Consider the following 23,106-nt stretch of genomic DNA (forward strand, 5'->3'; position numbering starts at 1 on the left):
CTCTATACCTCATGATTTTCTATATTCTATTCATCATCTATATATTCAATATTTCTGTCTATCTTAATCTCTCTATTTCTTCATCTAAAAAAAAGATAACTTAATGTCACTTGTTATGGTCAGGAAGGCATCATCCATTATGACTCTTTTTTTTTTAAATAGTACAAAAAGTATTCAAGCTCCGTAACTTTTGCCATCCAAAAAATGGAGGAATATCAGATGACTGTCTAACAGATGCTGTAAAAAAAATTACCTTAATTTCAATGGGATTTATAACGGATATGTCCAACTTCAGTTTTTTACTTTTTTAAGCTGATGGTAGAAACAGAAAAGCTGACGGTAGTGTAAACTTAGTCTTAGCATGCTATATGGCATGTAGTGTATGGCATGGTTCTGATTATGCAAGATTTGGAAAATGCTTATATTAATTCATAATTTATTCTAATTTCTACTCAGCAGAAGTCCAAAACAGTTTTGGTGGTAATTAGAGGAATCTATACTGCCATGACATTTGCCACATAACACAAGTTTCAGCTTGGTTGATTCAAATACCATTCAGCTGTTCATGTGTAGGACTTCCACAGATCCGATATTAATTCGGAGAGGTCAAAATAAGTACACTGGCGTATGCTCAACCGGTCGTAGCTGGGCAAGGGCAAAAGGGAGGTAAGCTGGAGAGGAGGAGGGATGAGGGATGCTCACCCCTCCCCTCTCCACAGGAATGCACAGCCGAGAAGAATAAAATATGTTCCATCTTCCATCGACTTGTACCGCCGACGGGTGCCTATAGCTGTCTACGGAGACTTATAAATGACCGCAAGCTTGTGGCTGTATATATGCCTCCAGTTTGCCAGTGTGAATGCACCCTTATACTGGAAATCCCTTTGTACCATAGTAACTGCTTACTCCTCTTTTTGAACAAGAAAGAAGAGAGCTTTTGATATCAATTGTATTAATGTGCATAGTGGATGGTGGGTTTGGACTGTGGCAGATCAAAAAACTTGTCGGAGTAATTCCATCTAATAATTGCAGAACAGAGGTGATATCATAAAATGGAGTATAGTCTAATTAATTTCTTCTTTATAGACCATTAAAATACAGGCATTTTGAGAGCCAGGGTTGTTTAATACCATGTTAGAAATCAGAAAGAAAGAAATAGGAACCTTAAATTGATACATGGCCAAAGTACTCTGAGTTTACAAAGTTAAGTAGTTTTACTTCACTATTGTAGAGTTAGAAGATGACTGCCTCCAGCCAGTTTCCATTTATATGATCAGATACTGGTTTTAAAGAAAGAATAATGATACAAAATACAATTTGCATAACGCTATATTCTGGTAGATATATAAAGATTTTTGTTTTATGGTTTAATTTACCAAATGTATAAAATTAGCATTTTACATACACTTCTGCTACCTGTAGGAATCATGCCAGGCATCACAGCATAGCGAGGTACGCCAGACAACATATTTTTTCCTAGAATAAATCAATAACCCATTTGCCTCCCTTAGAAAATGTGTTTTTTCGTTAACACAAGCTAGGTTATAAATCTATTTTGCCATTACAGTTTCATTTAGCTGCTTGTTGTAATTCCGCTGTCATTTTTCACACAGGCCCACTGCTCTCTTTAAACATTTGAAGTGCTATAAACTTGAAATATATGATTGTTCCCTGTAAAACTGTATCTTTTTATTCAAAGCACAGGAGAATTGGAATAACTCACTAGAGAGACATTAAATAGAACTTTAATTAACTTTGGTGGTTTTCAAGTTGACTGGGAATCCAAATGGAAACAAATATGGCCACCATTGACTTCATTTTGAAAGATTTAAAGTCATTTTAGTGGATTTATAGTGCAAAATATCATTGTTTACCTCTACTTGGTAAAGTACTTGAGTACATGAGGGCTAAGGTGGTATTTCATAGGTACATGATTCACAAACCATTGATTTGGATATCGTAATATTGTATGAATAAAGTTGGAATGTAATTTTTGGAAGAGTGGTTGTGTTCTAATTTGGCATGTTATCGTATGACCGTATGACCAAAAGGCCCCTGCTGATCACAAGGATGGGAATCCTATCTGCCGCTCGATTTTTCTTTCTGATAATGTCTAAAGCCAGATATAGGCAGATTATCAAGGCTTGTACTGGCGTACAAGCTTTTATAAGGTAGCAATTCTTGGCACATGGCCAGGGATTATGACTACCCCTACGTCCTAGCTATAGTCTGCTCCCATTCCTGGTGCATGCTATAGCATCATTCTGTAGCAGGCAGGACTTGGTGTTGAATTGTCCAGTCACAAGGTGAGGCTCAAGATTTATAAAGAGGCCTTAGCCTCTTTATACATCGGTAGGGACCAAAAAGGTGGGGGAAACATCAAGTGTTGCCACACAGTACCCTCAAATATTGGAAAGGTATAGCCTGTCCATTGGAAACTTGGTACAACTGTACCACTGTAGATACCTCTGCTCATGCATTAACTACACTGAAAAATACCTCTTTCTATTCTATTCTATTTTTAAGAAACTGTGGCCAAGAGTGAAAGTTTACTTTAAATGAATAGGGGCAAACTTGGCATAAATCGTAGGATATGAAGCTTAATTCTGCTACTGACAGAGATAAGCATTTATTTAGTAAGAGCAACTGTTGCTTTAGGCAGAAAAATCTTGGAAAAGTAAGATTCTGTTCTTATGGCTTATTCAGGAGAATAAGAATGTCATCTTAACCACACGGTAGCAATTTCTTGACCATTCTAAAGGTTGAATGACTGTGGCACAACTCTGTGGAACAAATTATAAAAAGAAGATACCTTTAAGCATTGCAGATCAGGAATTAGAGCTAGTAGTTAATTAAAACAACCATGTGTGCATGCTCAGCATGGCCCATTGTAAATACAACTATTGTACAGTATTATATGTTTTTCTGTTACTCTCATTTACACTGCTCTGATGTGCCAAAACCTAATTACTCTTATTATACTCTAATTATCCGTTTTGGTTTCGGCATTATTTTAGTCCCTCAATTACGTGCATCTGTAGAAGGCTGCAGCTGCAATTAACAGCTTCTTTACCGTTATTAAGCTCGGTACTGGCAAAAAGAAGTGACTGCCACATAATCACAGCCACTGTATTTGACTTGTAGCACAGAAAATACATTGATATGATTTGGATGTCTAATTGATTTTCACTGTGTTAATTATGATTTAGACTTATTGGGGGGCATTTATCAATATGGGAGGAGGCTAGCACTGGTAATGTGTTATATTTTTCAGTCGGATCTAAGTTGCACAACAGCAAGGGATTGGTGATTTGGCGCAGAAACCGAAAGGTTAAGAACTGACTCCACATTCAAGGAGGGGAAATAGATCTCCATAGACCATCTTGTAGCTGCTCTAATTGTGTGCCAAAAACTGAGTCACAAAAGGAGTGTCGTAAAATTCTGCCACTATACTTCAAGAATAAGGTTTGTTTTCCATTGGAAGACAATAATAACTTCCTGCTTTCCCTCATTATTTTCATTGAGAAAAGAATCAGTCAGTTGTATTCACACATAATTTAGGTTATAGTTGTCCAACCATAAATGTCAAAAATGCAATGGGAAGCTGATTCTTGTTACTATTATAAGAATCTCTGCAAACATAACATTTTGGTCAATAGTTTTCTTTTCCATTGACTAACTTTTATCATACCTTAAAATGCATAAATATATATATGAATGTTTATTTGAAAAACCAAAAAAGTTCCAATAAACAACACCATAAGGCTCCCTACAATCGTGCTCAGCCTGTAGAAATGGACTGGATGGGAGTCTTTACATCATACAGAAATATGATGGACTCTCTATCTGCCGGCTGAACGGCAGCGCCAACACCAATACAAGATCTCCATCCACTGCACTGTACTCAGTCTGATCTAATACCAGTCTTTTTCCCTGCGCCAAGCACATTTTTGTGCAGAGGGGGGGGGGGGGTAAGTCTAAGGAAGAACATGAAAATTAGCAGCATGTGTTCAACTTCTGCTGAATGGCCAAAATATGGAAATGGCATCTGCTGCTGTTTAGGTCATGGGACACACAGTTAATGATTGCAGGATAGACACTGTGGGGGTAATTTATTGTTGGATATTTTTGTCTATGTTTGGCGTTGCTTGAGCGCAGTTGTGGTACAAATGCTGTTTTGTGACTTTATATTGCACCAAATGAACAAAAGACAAAGGACAGTTTCAAGTCACTTTAACATAAACCCTGCTTGCGCCAAATTCATTATTTGCCTAGAATAATTTCCACAATATGGCGCATATTTATGCAAGTCCCCATCCTGGTCTATGTTGAGAGCTTTGATGGTTTTATTGCAACTTTTAATGCCAATGTTTCAAACAACACACAGCAAAAAACACTGGCAGCAGATTTATCAAGGGCCAAAGCCACTTTAGTAAATCTGACTGCAGCGGAATTTCAAAAACAGACATGGGGGGACATTTAGCGAGTGTGCAGGCGTGGGGACAGTGACGCCCAGTGCTGGCCCACTTCCGTCTGGCCGCACCCTACACTTGGCTGACCGTGCCCTCCCTTCACTCCCCACTGGCGTGAAGTTGGCAGATTGGGGTCAATAATCACAAGTGCTAACAATGAACTAGAATTTGCGATTATTTTTGATATACGAAGCCGGTCTAATGATAAATTACCCCCTGTGAAACTGGTGGCTGTCAACCTCTAACCATTTATACAAATCACATTCACATGCTTTCTAATACCTGATTAGATCGTGTGCAACACAATCCCCTGTTAAATACCTGTCACCTGTGAAAAACCGAAAACGTTGGAAAATCCGACTAAAGTGCATCCGCGGACCCTTGGTAAATAAGCCCCATTGTGTTTAAGTCTCCAACATGCCAATAAGTGCTTCAGATTCTCATTGAACACGCCCCAGCGTGAAACCTGTAATCTTTTTTGCTATTGTTTGCTATATTTTATATACCTGTTCTGATAAATGCTAATGAAAGATCCTTTATCAATTGATCTTTGATTAGCATTTATCAGAATGCTAACAGTTGGCATACAGCTGCTTTCCTTATTGGCAGTTTATTTTTTATGAAGGTATACCTCTAAGGTTCAGTATGATGTGAACTTAACCCTACATATACTAACTCAAGAAAGACATTGTTGATCTTGGAGTAGTCAATGACTACTGCATCAACTTCCTATATGTACTTGCAGAGAAGCGAAGCATAAACTTCATGTTTGGACCTTTTAGGGATTCAGGACAAATTATGGGGGGGGGGGGGGATTAATGAAGTCACTTTCACCAGACTTCTTGTGTAATTTGCACCAAAAATCAAAAAATCAAAAATGCATTCCCCCAATTATATTAGGCATAAACTATACCACAAAAATAAACGATTATTTGGGAATTTCTGTATATTCTGTAAAATTAAAACTTTCAGCATGGATGGGTGGAACACTTTTTTTCTTTGTCTGCCTTTTTTGGCCTTTGTATTGTTCTGTAACATCCATTATTTAATAGCCCCTGTTACCCATTCATTTGCACTTTGCTAGACTGTTCGAGACTGTTCTAAAATATTGTTAATGAAGTAAAGGAACAGGTAAAATCAAATGCCAAAAGACCAAATAAAACAACATCATTTTCTATTTTATCTTTACTGTATTTGTGTTATATTTTCTTACCATGGTCACACAGGTGCAGGGCTCCTTAGTATCATAGAGAGTAATCAGAGCTGTGTGATATAACGAGACGTGCACCTGTGTGACCATGGTCAGATTTCTGTCCACTGGAAGTAAAAATAGAAGCTTTCTATAGAAGGACAGCAAGCAGAGATCTAGAAAACCGTGAGGAATTGATACATAAAGTATATTGGAAAATTGTATAACTTTTCTTTACACAAACCATATCAATTATTTGCTGAAAGTGGACAATCCCTTTAAGCTACTATTAAGTAAAAAGGGCAAAGCAATTTTTTTTTAATCTAAAAAGTCACAAAAAAGCCAAAAGCCAATTTTTTCATCAAAAAGTGAAAAACAATCCTACGACAAATGTACCTCCATGTGTCTAGAAATGTGTAAAGTCTAAATTAGAGCTACTTCTTGTGAACTTTATACCTCTCCTCTTGGTCATTGAGTTTTATTACAGATATTTTCCAGAGGTTAGAACAAAGTGGTCATTAAATTCAAGGCAGTAAGTAATAATAGTGATAAATGGTGTTTAATAAACAATAGTTAATGAGTGATTGGGCATGTTAGAAGTAATCCAGGTCCCCCATGGCACAAAGAGAACATGCAGAAGTCCCATGGTACCTTCTAGATAGAAAATTGACTCTGGTTAATTATTTAGCACAGACAACTTAAGTACTTTCATCCCATCAATTACATTAAGCTATGTAAAATATTAAATACAAGCAGCTACTATAAGTAAGGGTGCCTGAACATGTTGTGGATGAACCACAGCTACCACTAATGGTTAAGCATTAGTTGTCTTGCTGCACTTGTACTGGCAGCTTGAATCTGTGTCATTTACAGGTACAGTATAACAAAAAGCAGTGCAAAAGGTGTCCTACCTTTACAACATGGAATCACCTATTGCATATTTGTAGGTGTCCACAGATGTTGAAGAATCTGCTTAAAGTGAACCTGCCATCAGGAATGTTGTTATTAGTTAGTGACAGGCTCCAATATCCTATGCTATGGTAATTTTAAAAATAACTAATTTACATTACCTGGGAGGGCTAGCTGCTGCCTGTGTCATTCTCCTCTCCTCCACACTCATCCAGAGGGATGGGGAGGAGGAGATGAAGAATGATGAGGAGGTATACACTCGTTGCAGTTGCCCCTCCCAAGGGACTCACCACATGCTGCTGGCAGGGAGCCAGGTAATGTGAATTAAACTTATATAAATTACTAAAATGATAAAGGCATTGTTAATCAGTACAGCATATGCTATTGAAACCTGCCAGCTAATTTAAAGGAAATCAAAATCAACCATGATAAACCAGGGACACTTACTCATTGAAGCAGGTACCATGACTGTGGTAATCTTCTTATATTTGTTATCTATGGCCTCCTTCATCTAGAATCAACTTTTAAATTTATGCTAGTGAGCCTGAGGGGATATTGTGGAGTTACCAGAGCACCTTGGTGCTTTAGCTTCACAGACTGTTACACTTTCTCCCTCTCCCCCTCTGCTCCCCCTCAGCATTTTGCCCCTCCCACTATTCTGTAATATCCTCCTTCTGTAATATAACTGCAGCAGAGGAAGTTTCAGCCCCCTTACAGACTGTAACAGGAGGGGCTCTGGTAACACTGGCAGGAGCACTTCTCACTTATTAGACAGTCACTTGGATCTATGAGTAAGTGTCCCTGGTTTATCATGCTTGATTTGGATGGTAGATTTCCTTTAATAATACTACAGAAACACCCCTATCTAGAAATGTTTTGCCATGAATGTGAATTTAGTGCCAAAGGCCACACATATGAAAAAAATGAAAAAAAATGATTCTACCAGGTTTGTATTACCTGTTAGGAGTGTGCCCCTCCTAAGACTAAGACCCCCATGGACTTAAACATATAATTGGAAGTGTGCTAGCTGTTCATTCCGTGTGTAGCACAGGTCCCATTTACACATGGCTGTGCTTTCCAGGGTCCTGTGTATGAGCTGACTCAGTCTTTTCATGGACATATGAGCGGAAATCACACAGGCTATAATTGGTGAACAGATTACAATGACAGATAACAAAACTTGGGATTATTCAATTTAGAAAAAAAGACGACTGAGGGGAGACCTCATTACAATGTACAAATACCTGAACGGACAGTACAAGGATCTCTCCAAAGATCTTTTTATACCTCGGCCTGTGACCAGGACAAGGGGGCATCCTCTACGCCTAGAGGAGAGGCGATTCTACCATCACCATAGACAAAGGTTCTTTACTGTAAGAGCAGTGAGACTATGGAACTCTCTTCAAAAAGATACGAAATAGTATGTGGAGTATTATAGTAACTTTAGATATAGTGGTCTAGGACGGGGGAACCTCCTTTTCTCCCATACAAACGCATTCCATGAACAATGTCCAATATAATGACCACACAAATAGTTAGGCAAAAATAAGTTTCTTTACTTCAAACATTTCAACACATAAATTCAAAGTGTTTTTTCTGTTCCATAGTAGAAGACATCATAGTAGATACAGTTTCTCAAATTCAGCTTGTCACTATAATAACTAGGATCCGATGAGTCTATTCCATATTCACGGTATCTTATACATCATAATTTCATCGATCTGAATATATTCAATAGAATTTAGACTCACGATTTTAGTTGGATCCCAGGGCAGAGACACTAACTTCTTTAGACGCCGAGCAGCGGTCTCGTTAGCGCCATGTTAGCTGTGACGTTTCGAGGGACACGCCCCCTTCCTCAGACATGACATGACTATGGAACTCTCTGCCACAGGAGGTTGTTATGGCGGACTCTATGTACATGTTCAAGAGAGGCCTGGATGCCTTTCTGGAGAGAAAAAATATCACGGGTTATGGGGATAAAACATTTATTTAATTCTTATAGGTTGGACTTGATGGGCTTGCGTCTTTTTCCAGCCTTATATACGATGATACTATGATGATACTATGAACCACGGGCCGTTGTTTGAGGCCCCTTATATGCACACGTTACTGCCAGTGTACAATACAATACATTGCAAGGACAAATTCCTCGACTGGTACTATCAACGCACTAATTTGCACATAAATTCCTAGATGTAATAGCAGAAGAAGGACATAGCTTAAGAAAGAATGACCAAACATTGTTATATTATAGAACAAACAATTATTTATATATTTGCTAAAATAAACATGTAAGATTGTATAGCACTGATTTTTTCTCATGGATTTGAAATTGTGGGGGGCTAGCCACATATGGAATATGACAATGGAATGGAACCAAAATACATGTGAATCCGCAGGACATGATGATGTATATCTCTGGGTATGCCTCAGATTTCTACCACAGATTGTTGGCAAACCAATGTCAGACTTGTAAGCACGAAGGCTCCATTATTTGCATGTATTTCTATACTTATCTTTGTTTCAGTATCCAAACCTGACAATGTCTCAAAGAAATTACATTGTTTCCAGTCTTATAATGAAGAAAGTAGCTATAAATATGCTTAATATCATGCTAAGACTGCAAAAGATATGCAAATTGAACTTGTAGAACTATGATTTATTGTAGATGTTAGAAGTCTAAGAAGCCCAGTGTGATTGAAGTATATCATGAGTGCATGGGATGGAGTAGGTGAGAGCAGTCAGGAGCATCTACATAAGCAGGATAATACAGATAACAGCATATAATATAGGAGACACTAAGCTTCTGATACTGAGCTTTAGCCAGACAACAGGGGGAGGCTCAATAATCCATTTCAGCAAAGCTGCTTTCAGGATAGAGATTCCTAAGAAGACATAAAATGCTGTATTATATCCATACAGCTCATTTTATTAGTTATTTATCTGTCCAAATGATAAATATTGTTCATTACTGTAATTGCTACCTTTACAAGAACATTCCAGCCTGAGGAGAAAATACATAATTTTGAGGTGCTTTGTCTTGTTAGTTAAAGTAATTATTTCTAACCACACTATTGTATTCATTATTTTACAGACTTCTTAACATCCAGATCAGTACAAGACGGACCTACGTTCTATCATGAGCCACTGTCTTGATAAAAGCAACGTGCACCTCAATTAATACCCAAAACTGAATGTTGGGAGAAACGGAAGTGAACTGTATTAGAGCATTCTGCACACTATTAGTAAAAAATTCCTTAAAACATGAGTGGTTTTCTTTCTTATCTTGATCCAAGACGGATTCCTTGGGGGGCAACATGGCATGCAATCAACGCAAGAGTCTTACGCACCAAACCAGTAGAGTCCATGCTGGAAGGAACTGCAGGAACCTCATCTCATGGGACCAAACTGGCTCGAGTATTGACTACAGTGGACCTGGTTTCACTTGGCGTGGGCAGTTGTGTTGGCACTGGGATGTATGTTGTCTCCGGACTGGTTGCTAAGGAAATGGCAGGACCAGGAGTCATTGTGTCATTCATAATTGCAGCAGTGGCCTCAATATTATCTGGTGAGTTGTGCGTCTTATTTTATGATTTGGCAAAATCATGCTAAAAATATTTTGCTTAGTGTAGCAAGAGGACAATGGATGAAATTGACTTAACTTTAGGCCATTGTAGAATTGTTAACTTTTATAATCACAGCTTCCTTTTTATACTCAGAGGTATTCACCAAGAAATTTGGTGGAGGCAACCAAAATCACCCCAAAGGTGTCTCCTGGGCCAGACTCTGGATGTCAGCATTGACATACGGGACTCAAGACATGGGATTCTGATGTAGAAATTTTTTAAAGAAACCTGCTGCATGTGAATTCACCCATAAACATGATAAACACCTTTATCTGGAACCTCACTTCATATAATTTAATATTTAAATATCTATTATCTAAAAAATGTTTTACCAAATTCTGACAACATAACTTTATTATACGTTGGTGACCTGAACTGATTAAGGTTCTTTTGATGATGTTTTCACTTATGACATTTTGAGAAGTGCATGACATTTTTGGGAGTGGCAATCCAGAGATTTGGATAAGTAATTGTGTTACAGCACTGCATGGTATAATTATTTAACATTTTTTAATAGATAATGCCAGTGGTGTAACTACAGTTCTTTGGGCCCAAGGGCAAGATTCCTAATAAGGCCCCCTCTCTTCATTGAATCCTATTAACCCTTCCCCCCACTTTAGTGTTTTATAGTGCTATATTTTATAGAATACTATATAAGTTATTCTTTTTTTTTTGGCCTGTCTGTCATTGGCGAGTGAGGATCTGCTCTATCTTTTGTGGCTTGGACATTTGGCTTATGATACAGTAGAATCCACAGCTGTGGGCATTTGTATGCATTAGGTTGTGTCCTAATTTAAGTGCTCCCCTTTTAGGGTTACTCCCCCCTTCATTGTTTCATCCATCTAATCTAATATTTAATCCCCCCTTAAGTGCCCTCTTTTTTGCCCCAAGTGCTTAAAAATCATAGAATCATAGTATCATAGTCATTTCCATAACACTTTATTCTAAAGAAAGGCATCCAGGCCTCTCTTGAACATATACAAAGTAATCTCCTCTTATCCTTTTTTTTTCTAAGCTGAATCACCCCAAGTTTAGTAATCTTTGTATTCTAGTCCCCCCATGTTCCTATAATGATAATCTTTGTTGCTTTTCCCTGCACCCGCTCCTGTCCTTTTTAGACCTATTCTCTGCAATTTCAGGACTTTGACTTGAAAATCTACCATTTGATTTTATGCATTATGAAACAAACATACCTTGAGACTGCTGTAGCTACACTGTGCTGAGTGGTTTTGCCGATAAAACAATTATAAAATTATGATAATGAAGCTGTCTCGCTTCTGTGGCTGGCTCAGTGCTTCTTCTAGCACATTAGTCATTCACTGCTCACAGGATGATGTAATCCCTGGGTCGTGCCAGAAGGCAGAATTATCAATTGCTGCACTTTCCCCCAGCTGCTGTGTATGAGTGATCCAGCTCAGGTTGATTAATCATGTCTTGACTAAGCTCCATGTGTAATCTTTAACTCCAAGGAACTTAGGGGCTTTGGGAATTCCATGCTTGTTAAAATATAACAGGGCTGCTCAGATAGCTTTTTTAGTCCTATTTCATGCGCGTCTTTTGGCTCCCATGTGAGTTGGCATTGAACATATGGCTTTCCCAGCATTTCCCCTATGTTTGATTTTGTTGCTACCTGCTAATGAGCACCCGACAATATTGTCTCCAGTCCTATCACCCTCTGGGATAGGATATGTAAGTGGCATTCTTTGATCTTGGCCCATTGCCTTTTGGTTCCTTTATTTGACAATCCCAGGTTCCCCCCGGGTATGGAAAAGAGGGCTTTCTTGTGGTGTATTAACAAAGGGTCCTTCTGAATTGGGGACATTTTGCATCAGTCCTGCCTGAAATTGTGGGACTACTTCAAAATAGTTCATTATGCACCAACGGGTGAGTTGTATCGCTACAATCAGATACAACATTTTCTTCAGGTTCTGCTGATTTATTGCCTTGAGTTAACTTGCGCCCAGTATTGCGCTTCCCGTTGCATAATCTCTGCCTTATACTCGGTTTTTGCTCATTTTGCCAAGGTCTCTATTAATGTTTCCTTGGTAGAGGCGGGATATAAAACTCTTCTATGCTGGTATCTGGTACTCCAGCATATACATAAAATGTACCCACATAATTCCTCTAATTGTTTTAGAGGGTGTCCTGCAGAAGCATAATTTATCCATATCTGTTCTCAGGTTAAGAGAATTGGGATTAGGGTCCATCAATTTATCCTTTCCCTGACCACACAAAAATGTGTGCAAGACACCAGAACAAGCTTTGGTATATATTTTCTCTTTCCAGGCCCCCAAATATGTTAAAAGGCTTATTATGTAATTTCTTTTGGCTGCTAAAATTTCGGTAGCTTGGCACTGGATATCATCATCACATTAGTTTTGATTCCTTTAAAGCTAAATTGTCTTTGATAATGGTTAATGAGAACTCAACAGTTCTAAATGATAAGATGATCCTATACCATGCCACCTGGCAGGGGCAGACTGGGAATTTAAAGTGGCCCTGGAAAAAAACTGTAAAAGTGGCATCATTCTGTCGGTAGGGTCATAACAAGTAGCCATAGCCATGTGATGTTGGTGGAGTTACTAAATACCACACAAACCTTCCAGATAGACAGGGGTATGATATAAGCTTCAAGGTAATATCTAATCTGGACCTGTTCTGTGCTCAATACCCCTGGTACAGAGATACAGAATGGGTGGAATAAGTTTAGGTTCATTCCCATCTCCAAGACAGATACAGCAAATGTTCCAATCATATCCTGAAAGGAGTCTGTCCCCCCCTCAGGACATCATTATCTGGCTCAGAAGACATTGCACCCTCATGTCAGACATGACCAAGACCAGGGATGAGGATGGAATCTGGACTGGGGGGTGGAGGGTCCTGGTTAAATCACATCAGAACCAGAATATCACCCATCACCACCCCAATTCTTTCTTTATCGGCAGAGAGAAGGGTGTATGTTGCTGGTAACCCCAGGTATAAGTGGTACTGCCCCAGACCACCCAGAGACACGCAGGTAGTGGAGCAGCCTATAGTGCAGCCAGTGCCCGTCCCTTCCCTAGCCCCACCATCTCCCACCATCGGGGAAAATCATAGCATGAGAAAGAGAAAGAAAGATAAGAGCACCCGCAAACCTGAGAGTACATGGACCACTGTCCAAAAACCCACCAAAATAAGAGCAGATAGTTGGAATGTTGTTCCTGTGACTAACAGGTACACTGTACTGTCAGAGTCAGATGGAGAGGAGAGAGAACCAAAGCATTTGATGGAGGAATATGATGAGGACTCAGGGGGAGATCCTCCCACAAAATAAGAGACCCCTTCATGCCGAGTCTGTATGGGATATGGAAACTGGTAGTGAGCAAGACAACTCTTACTTATGATGATGGGATGGTCTTTCTTCTTCTTTTCCTGATGGCAGACTTCCATCTTACTGTGGTCACCAGTAATGTGAATAGCATTGGAGCTAGAAGGGCCAGACATATTGGGGCAGATTTATCAAGCAGTCTGAAAGTCAGAATATTTCCAGTTGCCCATGACAACCAATCACAGCTCAGCTTTCATTTCACCACTGCTCATGAATATTTTAAAGGGGAGCTGTGATTGGTTGCCATGGGCAACTGGAAATATTCTGACTTTCAGACTGCTTGATAAATCTGCCCCATTGTGTATGAACATCTGAAATGCCGGAGTCTCTATCTTTTTTAACACTCATAAAGTCACTATCCATAGACTCACAGAGGTATCAATGGGACGATGCCTGCTGCTAGAGATCACCATCAGAGGTAGAATATTCTGGCTTATTAACATCTATGGCCCACAGACAGTCACTGAAAGGATGCAGCTTTTTAATGAAGTGAAGGTGTAATGTCCGTGCCTAAACTTCGCACTTTGCGGACTAGATGGCATTTATTTGTGTGTAAACTGTGGCTTAATGCTTGTGTTTGGATTAACTGAGCCACACCCTGCTCCTTGCATTTTGTCCTGCCCAGCAAGGGTTACTAACCTGATGGACAGTTCCCCCCCCCCCGTGTTCTGCTGGAGGCGTGTCCGGGAAAGGCCTTATATACCTGCCTACTCCCATCATACCTTGCTGGTTATTCTTTTAGTTTTTCCTGTGTATATCCCGCCTGTACCTGTTTCCTGTATCTTGACCTGACCTGTTTATGATTTGCCTAATTAAACAGCTGTTAACACTTGTGTTTACAAAACACAACTGTTAACATCATGTTAACGCATGCATTTGTTAATGCAATGTTTACAGCTGTATAATTAGGCAAATCATCTCTTCAGCTGTTGCAATGCGTTTTTAAATGTATGTGTTAAACGCGACCTGTGACCGCACCCTCATGGTGGCAGAAGTCCTAAGTTTACTTACACCTGTGCAGGGCGCAGCTGTAGGATAGACCTTGCTCTGGTGAGTCCTACTGAAGCCATCAGTGAGACAATGGAAAGAAATGTCCCATATTCAGATCATTTGGCCTTATACTTCTGTTTGGGTGCCACTAAGTATACTGAGGCTGGTAGAGGGCTATGGAGACTGAATTCTAGTCTACTAGATGATAACGCCGTCCTGGAATACGTTTACTTTTTCTTCCAAAATCGACTTGACAGAGTGGATTTTTATAACAACATGGCTGTCAAGGAGAACATCCACTCTCTCTTACAAAAACTGTCAATTAAGAAAGGGATAAGTAAGTAGAGCCAGTAGAATTGGAGTCACTCTATTCAGCGGGTGGGCATGACCAACATAGGATTGAGCGGCTCAAATCTGAGATAGGACAGTATCAGTACAGTAGGTACACCTCCCTGGTAGTTGAAAGGGACTATGGGACCCTAGGAACACCTGATCCATTTGAGAATTGCCTTGAGCATGTGGAGAAAAAACTGTTTTCAGGTCTCACTGATTCCCAAGGTGTTTTACAAGAGTCCGGGAGGGTGTCCTGGGAGTGGTGAGATCTCACTATACTGACTTGTTTCAGAAAAAAGGTATGAATAAGGAAAATGTGACCCCATTCTTGAAGGCAACTCCAGGTCCTGATACTAGAGGAGATAAAAGAGGCAATTGATAAGTTAAATCTGAGGAGGGCACCAGTTCCAGATGGTATAACAGCAGAATTTTACAAGAAGTTCAGAGACCTCTTAGCTTCAATCCTTGTGAATGTTTACGGAAATTGGCTAGAAAAAAACCTGATGCCTCCATCCATGAGGGTCTCGTAGCAAATTTTGCTGTTCAAAGGTAAACAGCCTAGTGACATCAAGAACTGGTATTCTGGGAGAATTTGTGGATTGGCTCAGGACTTTGTATAGGGAGGCTGAGAGCTTTCCTCTGATTAATGGTTGCCAGGGAGGAACTTTCAGGGTGGAGGCAGGGGTGCAACAAGATTGTCCTTTGAGTCCACTGCTGTATGTGTTTGCTATGGACCCATTCCTGAGATCACTGCAGCGGGGTGATTTTTCAGTGGGTGCTGGTCCCCCACTGCTTGGCCCTGGATGTTGTTGCCTACACGGATGATGTAACTATGATTTCTGAGCCTTGTGAGGTGGGGATGTTGTCTGCAGCCATCAGAAGTTACTCTGAGGGCTCTGGTTCTCTGGTTAACCTTGAGAAGAGGCAAGCTTTCTGGACGTTGGATACTGCTCCTGACTTTGATCTGCCACAGTTTGCAAAGGCCTCCACCTATATTAAGATCCTTGGGGTTAAATTCAGAATGAAAGATAATTCCATACTAAATTGGGTTGAGAAGTTGAAACCTGGAAATGTAAAGGTTCCGCAATGGAAGTACTGGAGACTGACCTATAGGGCTGACCTATAGAGAAAGGGTTACTCTGCCTCGTCCCTGTCTTCCTCTATGTCTCTGTTGTCTTTCCTTTGTCAGAATCTTTCTCCACTAGGCTCTTTAGCTTCTTCTTCCAACTTTTATGGGGCAACAGGTTGAACACAGTAAAAAGAGGGATCACCTACCTGCAGAAGAGAGAGACTGGGCTGGATATGTTAAATCCAAGTGTTTTCTTTGATGTGTTTCTGAAAGTTAATTTTGGTTGCCTGGGCTCAAATAATGGAGTGTGGATAAGTAGTGTCAGGGACTGGATACTGCCTTTTGCAGAATCCTGGATGCGAGGCAGCAGTCTCAAGAGGGGTTGATGGACTGCTGGCTACCTTCCCCAGTATCTGTAGTATGGAATAAGGTGTCTGAAGAAATGGGGTATAAACAAGTCTTTTATTGAGAGTAAGACCAGGAAAGATGTGTACTCCCGAATGTGTAAGCCCTATTGTCTACAGCTGGCACTTCCAGACTGTCCAACCAGCACCGTAAAAGAGAGTCAGAGATTTCTGAATGGTAGGAGGCTGCCCCCTAAGTTTTGTGACATTGCCTGGCTGTCATTGCAGGGGAAGCTCTTTTTTAGGGGGAACCTAAAGTTCCTGAGTGTGACTGACCACACATGTCCCCTTGGGTGTCAGACAGAGGAGGCTATGCTCCATTATATCTCTGAGTGCTGGGCTGGAACGGAATATATTGTGTGACATATCTGCCAAGCTTAGGAGTCCAGCATTGCAGTCCCTACAATACCTGGTATAACATCTAATGTAAGCAGCATTAGTTGGGAGATCATGTATACAGTAATCTAGGTCATCAAGTATTATCAATCGCAAACCAGGACTAGGGTGTCCATACATAGTTAGACCTTCCATCATAATAAGGCCAAAAGCCTCATCATGTCAGAGCTCAGGTGGATCAGCTCAATAGAAGTCAATAAAAAGGAGGAGAATGTACAACTATGGAGGAACATTCCTCTAGACTGATAAACCATTGAACAATGTGATTGTGATTGATCTGATTTTGATTTATTTGATGGAAAAGTATTTCTGTATTTTTGTTTGTTTTATACTAATAAAAATTGCCCCCAAACATGCAAGACTATAACTACTATAATACCGCCACCTATGTACAAGGGCCAGAAGATAGGTGTTCTCCTTATGGAGAGATTGTCAATTAAGTGGAGGAGACCTAAAACCATAGATGCCTTACTAGGGAATTCAGGGAAGTATGCAAATACGAGGTGGTAAATGGAAAACAATGCCTCCTTTTGCTACCTTGAAAGTATGACATGCCTTTCAAGGTAGCAAAAGGAGGTATTGTTTTCCATCTAACACCTTGGAAAATGTATTTGCATACTTCCCAGAAATCCTTAGTGGGGCATCTATGTCTTTATGTCTCCACGTACGGCACATGTGCCCAGCACATAAAAATAATAATCTATGTACTCACCTTTACGACGTTACTGGCAGTCCAGCCGTCATGCGTTCTGCCGGCTCGCAGACTATGACGTCAGCCGCTTGCGGACATCATAGTCTGTGCGACACCGGCACACACGGGGGTATTGCTGCCCGTCAGACAGTATCAGTGGAGCTGTGGGGGAGCGTCATAAAGATGAGTATCTTTTTCACCATCCCCAGAATTCATAGACCGCCTCCGGACTGGCCCCTACTAGTCAGCCCACCGGGATTTCCCCCGGTTGGTCTTATGGCCAGTTTGCCCCTGACACCTACGATTCATTACTCCAACAGGTCTTGATTGGATAGCACCTACTATGCCGGCCTCCACTGTGTTTGATGTTTCCTGTGTTTGAATTCATCCATAGCAAGTATGTTTGTTTCTCTATTATTTTTGTCATACTGGAGAGATATAATTATGATCTAGGATAAGCCCTATGTCTAGAGATTACGGATTTGTAATTTTTTTTATACATGTCATATTATACAAGCTGTCATACTGTACAACCACTCTTGTATGGTATTTTATTGGCTAATAAAAACCTTTTGCAGTTAAAATATACCATATATATATATATATATATATATATATATATATATATATATATATATATATATATATAGGCTGTATATAGCTTCCCTTATTTTAATGATATACAGCCCCCCCCCCCCCCAGAATTTTATAACTATACAACCCATCCACATTTTAGTAGGTGTAGCTTTACTGCGACCCATAAGAAAATAATAAAAGTAACACCTTAACATCGGTCTACATGCTGCCGCCATCTCCTCTTCCTTGGCTAGTAGCGCAGACTGAAGTGTCAGTGCTGTCCTGCTCTGCATATGACTTGCCTCTGTATCTAAAAGACGCTGATCCAAATGATTTTTCTGATAGTTGAGACTTGCAAGCTTTTGGCAAATATGTACATCAGCCAGTTTGCCCCCCACCCCACCCCAAAGCCAAGGGGTCCCTCACCTGCTGCCTGAGGAGGGATTTGTTTCCTCATTGCAGTTGCGACCCTGCCCTCTTTCTGCATAAAAAACACTGCAATAAATCAGTATTATCAGTAATATAAAGAATGATGCAAGAGGGAGGGTTAGAAGGGCATCCCAAAAATATTAAAGGAAATCAACCATGTGGATTTAGTTTTATTTAACCCAAGCATACTGACACACTACTGTGTGCCCTTTGAAACAGGATCTGTTCTGCATTTAGCTGTAAATGGCTCATTTTTCTTGAAAAAGCACTCAAAATTACACTCCCGTGTACGTCACAAATCCCCTTCTGGCTCCCTTGGCCGTTAATGGCCTCTGGCAGGGGGAGGGATGAGGCAGGGACAAGTGCAGAAGGAAGGTTTGAATAATTAGCATCTGACGGAACCAGAAGGGGATTCTGTGACGTACACAGTGGGCCTTGAGGCTCATGTGCATATTTTTTAAAGTCCTTTTTCACAGAAAATAAGTCATTAACAGTGAACGAAGAATGGATCCTGTTTCAGGGGGCAAACGCCAGCGTACCAATATGCTTGGGTTAGAACCACTAAATCCATGTGGTTGATTTCCTTCAATTAAAAAGTCTTCAACTTGCTCTAGCAATAAAAATGTACAGAATTTCTGCCATTTAGAAAATGGCGGTGCATAGAGGAGGGAATTTATCATGAATGGGCTCAACATTCACAATTCCTGGCATTGTTTTTATAAATCTAATGATTTAACATTGGCAAGGAACTGGCATTGGAACTGCATAACATCAGCATTAATGAAAAATTACAATACTATTTCAGTGTCACTGGAATCTAATGAACACGTGATCAATAGTAATTCCTGGCCCACCCCTCCAATGAGAAACATAAAATGTTATATAGCAGTGCAGTCAGTAAAAGGCATGTTACGCAGCGTGCGTATGCTCAGTTTCTTGAATTATTCTTCGGACATTATGTATTATTTTACATTTATACCAAACTCTCATGATTGGAAATCACATTATTTGGATGGACTTTGAAAGGGTCTGAGAGAACATTAAATAATTAAGTAAATGTAACAGTTTTTGTAAAGGTTATTTTGGGAATTCTACCCCCAAAGTAAACCAAGGGCTATCTGTACATACTGTCAGAATGTTCTGTTTCCACCTTGTCTGTCATTCATTCACATTGTAACCTAAGGGTATTAGTGTCAAGTGTCTCATTAAATTTTAACCACATTCTAGAGTTGAGGTCGAAGGCTTCACAAGTGAAGTGAATACTACTCTGTGGCCTAATGTCACAAGGCTCTTACTGTTTTCACTGTTACATGTCATAGGGTGATATTAAAACACAGCCTAAACCGGATACAATAGAGGCAGATGTGATTTTGACAAGTTCTACAAAGTAGTGGCTATTATAGAGGGGTCACTGAAGAAAACCAGAGGCATCAGTAAGATGCTATAACATTTTGAAGGGTAAACTTCATTGTTCAACTCCCCGACACACACATCCAAAGGAAAGTGCCCTATATTCAAGCAGGGAAAGTCGTAAAAAGCAACATAAGGTGGCCATCAGCCCCGCCAAAGTACACATGGTCAGCCAATAGAAATCTTATATACAAGTAAGCTTTTCAACAAACTGAATAAATCAATATTACCGTATTTTTCAGACTATAAGGCGCACAAAAAAATCCTTTGATTTTCTCAGACATGAAAGGTGCACATTATAGTCCAGTGCGCCTTATATATGAACCGTACTTACAGACAACAGCTGCCTTGAACTGTGCACAGGTCTGCCACCTGCTGGTCATTCATCCTTACAATCAGGTGCGCCTTATAATCCGGTGCACCTTATATATGAACCTTAACATTTTAGCAGGCATTTATTGATGGTGCGCCTTATAATCCAGTGCGCCTTATAGTCCAAAAAATACAGTACAAAGAAAGCTCCATTATAAATCACAGAAAATGTTCTTTCTCCACTTCTGAGGCTTTTTTTTTTTTTTTTAACAAACTCTGTCTTGATCTTCAATTCTCTCAATCCCTTGAGTACAATACTATAGAAATGCATGACAGTCATTACAGGTGTCCTCACCCTTAAAGCTGATTATTTGAGCATATAAAAGCTGAATTCTAAAGGCTTAAATGCTTGGAGGTAATCTGAGGAATAATAATTGGTGCTGTCTATGAAGCTGTAGATGTCAAGCAATTCAAAATTTTTTTAATAAAAACTGACCCTCAATGGGTAATGTCAGGAAGTCACTAAAGCAGAGCACAACCTTTCTTTTCTAATTCTTCCAGACAAGTTGTCAAGGCTATGGCGAGCTTATGTTAAATTACATGTGGCAGCTGAATGCGTCAAAGTCTTTATTTAATTACTTACATGAAATATAAATTCTACTGTGCTGGTGACTAAAGCACCCTTTTCAGGCCCCAGACAAGTTTTTAAGCAACGAATATGTAATATATAATGCACCGTACTGCTCCCGTAGTGCGCCGCAAGCCCATAGAAGTGTATGGGGGACGTATATCAGCCGCATATACGTCGGCCATATATACGTCCCCCATACTGTAGTTTGAATGCAGCCAAAAAGTGACAGTCGGGAGTGATTTATATATATAAAAATCACACCCACAATTGTCACTTTAAATGTGAATATCTCTAGAAGCCTGGGACCCTACAAACACAACCTTAAATTTGTTTGGAAGAGGAGATTCTAGGTGCCAGAGATTTAAAGGGAACCTTTCACCGGGGACCTCATTTCCACTATAGACAGGTTGTAGAACTGAATTACAGCTGCATTGCAAATATGTCGTTCTGCTTTCCCTAAGCATTTGCATTACAATGTAATTGTGTGTTTTAACGTACCATGCAGAATCCTCTGTGTAGTCCCAGGGGTTGGGCCTTGGTTTGGATGCATTTAAAAAAACAACACGTGACTTGTCTCTGCTGCAAACTCCTCAGCTCTCAGCCCCTACCTTTGTGCCCCTGTACAGCTCCTCCCTCCTGCTCCTTCACAGAGCTCACAGTGTGGTGACATGACATTAGTAAGGGAGGGAGGAGCTGTACAGAAGCACAAAGATGAGGAGTCATGTGTGTGACATCATAAGTTATATCTACTGACCCTGCTGCTAGACCCACTCTTTTTGAATTCACATATTCTGGAGGTCCCACTAACAAAGGACTGATTTGAACTTTATATGCCATTCTTAATACCAGTCTATGCCAAACCCAAACAATTTGACTTTTGGGAATCCTAGTTAGAGAAACGTTCACCTGTGAACAATGTTACTTATTAGTGCACAGGTGCTTAAATCATCTATTTGCAGCTGAAAATTCAGCTGAAAATTCTGGTAAACTGCAACCCAGATCTTCCTCATAGATTCTATCCTTCAGTGTTGGAGATGTGACACTATGTTCCCTATTTTTCCAAATGTTTCCAGGTATGCCATGCCCTAATTTTACACTGGTTCAGTGTTAGTACTGGCATTAGAGTTATGTTTGAAGTGCAGGTTTCCTTGGACCCAGCAGTATTATTCCTTAATTTACCCCCTAACTCTTTCAGGGACAAGAGTGCATGGTTGCTCTTTTATGTCTTCAAATTTCTTGAAAATTAAAGTAAAGAGTTATAAAAAAAAATCACTGGCTTTGGGATAAGTGACATACAGGATTCTTATTGAAAATGTTAATATTTTCAGGCATCTCATTACTTCATTTCTCATATCACATCTTCACTCTCAAATCATATCTCTAGCTAAAGTAACTGAAAATCTAATTACTAACATTTGTCTTGCGGTATTCATATCTATTCTAACAAAGATGTTCCGCCTACAGACATCTGCTTTCTATGTTTTTAAGAGCAATTTGGGGAAAGGAATGAAGGTGCTTTCTGGTTAAAGCCATGTTTGTGCCATTTTACTGATGGATTAATAAAAATAATATACAGTTTATGTCCAAAAGACAGACCGGTTTAAAAAAATACAAACAGTCCAGGGCCATGAGACCATATTTTTAGGAAGTGGAATAAACATAATATTTTGCATTGGTTAACATGAATGGCTTAACTTGTTAACCTTTCATAACTGAGTCTTTAGTACAAGTGAATACAGGGTTCTGCCGTTTTTATGTAACTTTTATATTGTACAGTTTGCTGCCAATATGTAACTGTTCTGTATTGGTAACACAGGAACACTGAGGGAATCTAGTAACACAGGAACACAGAGGGACTCTGGTAACACAAGAATGCAGGAGACACAGGAATGCAGAATAATCGCTATGGAGCTTTCTCTAAGGCTGTGAGGCACAAAGATCCAGCAGGGGACACAGGAAGGGGCTGGAATTTAAGCAGTATGGCTGGCCGGTGTTATTGGCGCTCTGGCCCTTTAAATTTCTTGAATCTGCCGTGTGCGCACCCTAGGAGGCGGGGGCACACGTGCTGCGCTGCCGGAGTCATCGCTGGATCCTGGGAAGGTGAGTGTAACGCCGGGGGCCGGAATCAGCGGAGAGGGACACAGGTGTGCCTACGATCCAGGTGATGGATCGCAGGAGCACCCGTGACAAGTAAACAGATAATACCATACTAAGGAGAAGTACACAAATCAAGCAAAGTTTGGAATAAAGATGGTAGATACAGACCATAGTATGAAAGCATGGGGCCAAGATATGTCAC

The 23,106-nt window shown here is 40.0% G+C and overlaps 1 protein-coding gene across 6 annotated transcripts in view; it reads left to right on the forward strand.

Annotated features, from left to right (window-relative positions):
* Nucleotides 1–23,106, forward strand: part of SLC7A14 (solute carrier family 7 member 14) — a 113,017-nt gene that overhangs the window by 57,641 nt on the left and 32,270 nt on the right. For 5 of the 6 annotated variants that reach the window (XM_072142824.1, XM_072142827.1, XM_072142821.1 and 2 more), the window contains one exon: nt 9,668–10,141. In XM_072142824.1, the coding sequence (XP_071998925.1) occupies nt 9,838–10,141 (304 nt within the window). In that variant the 5' untranslated portion in view covers nt 9,668–9,837. Of the gene's footprint in view, nt 1–3,361; nt 3,466–9,667; nt 10,142–23,106 lie in introns of those variants that run through there. The other variant, XM_072142825.1, reaches the window with a different exon arrangement.

The sequence above is a fragment of the Engystomops pustulosus genome, chromosome 3, assembly GCF_040894005.1.
Source record: "Engystomops pustulosus chromosome 3, aEngPut4.maternal, whole genome shotgun sequence".
In the NCBI taxonomy this organism is placed as follows: Eukaryota; Metazoa; Chordata; class Amphibia; order Anura; family Leptodactylidae; genus Engystomops; species Engystomops pustulosus.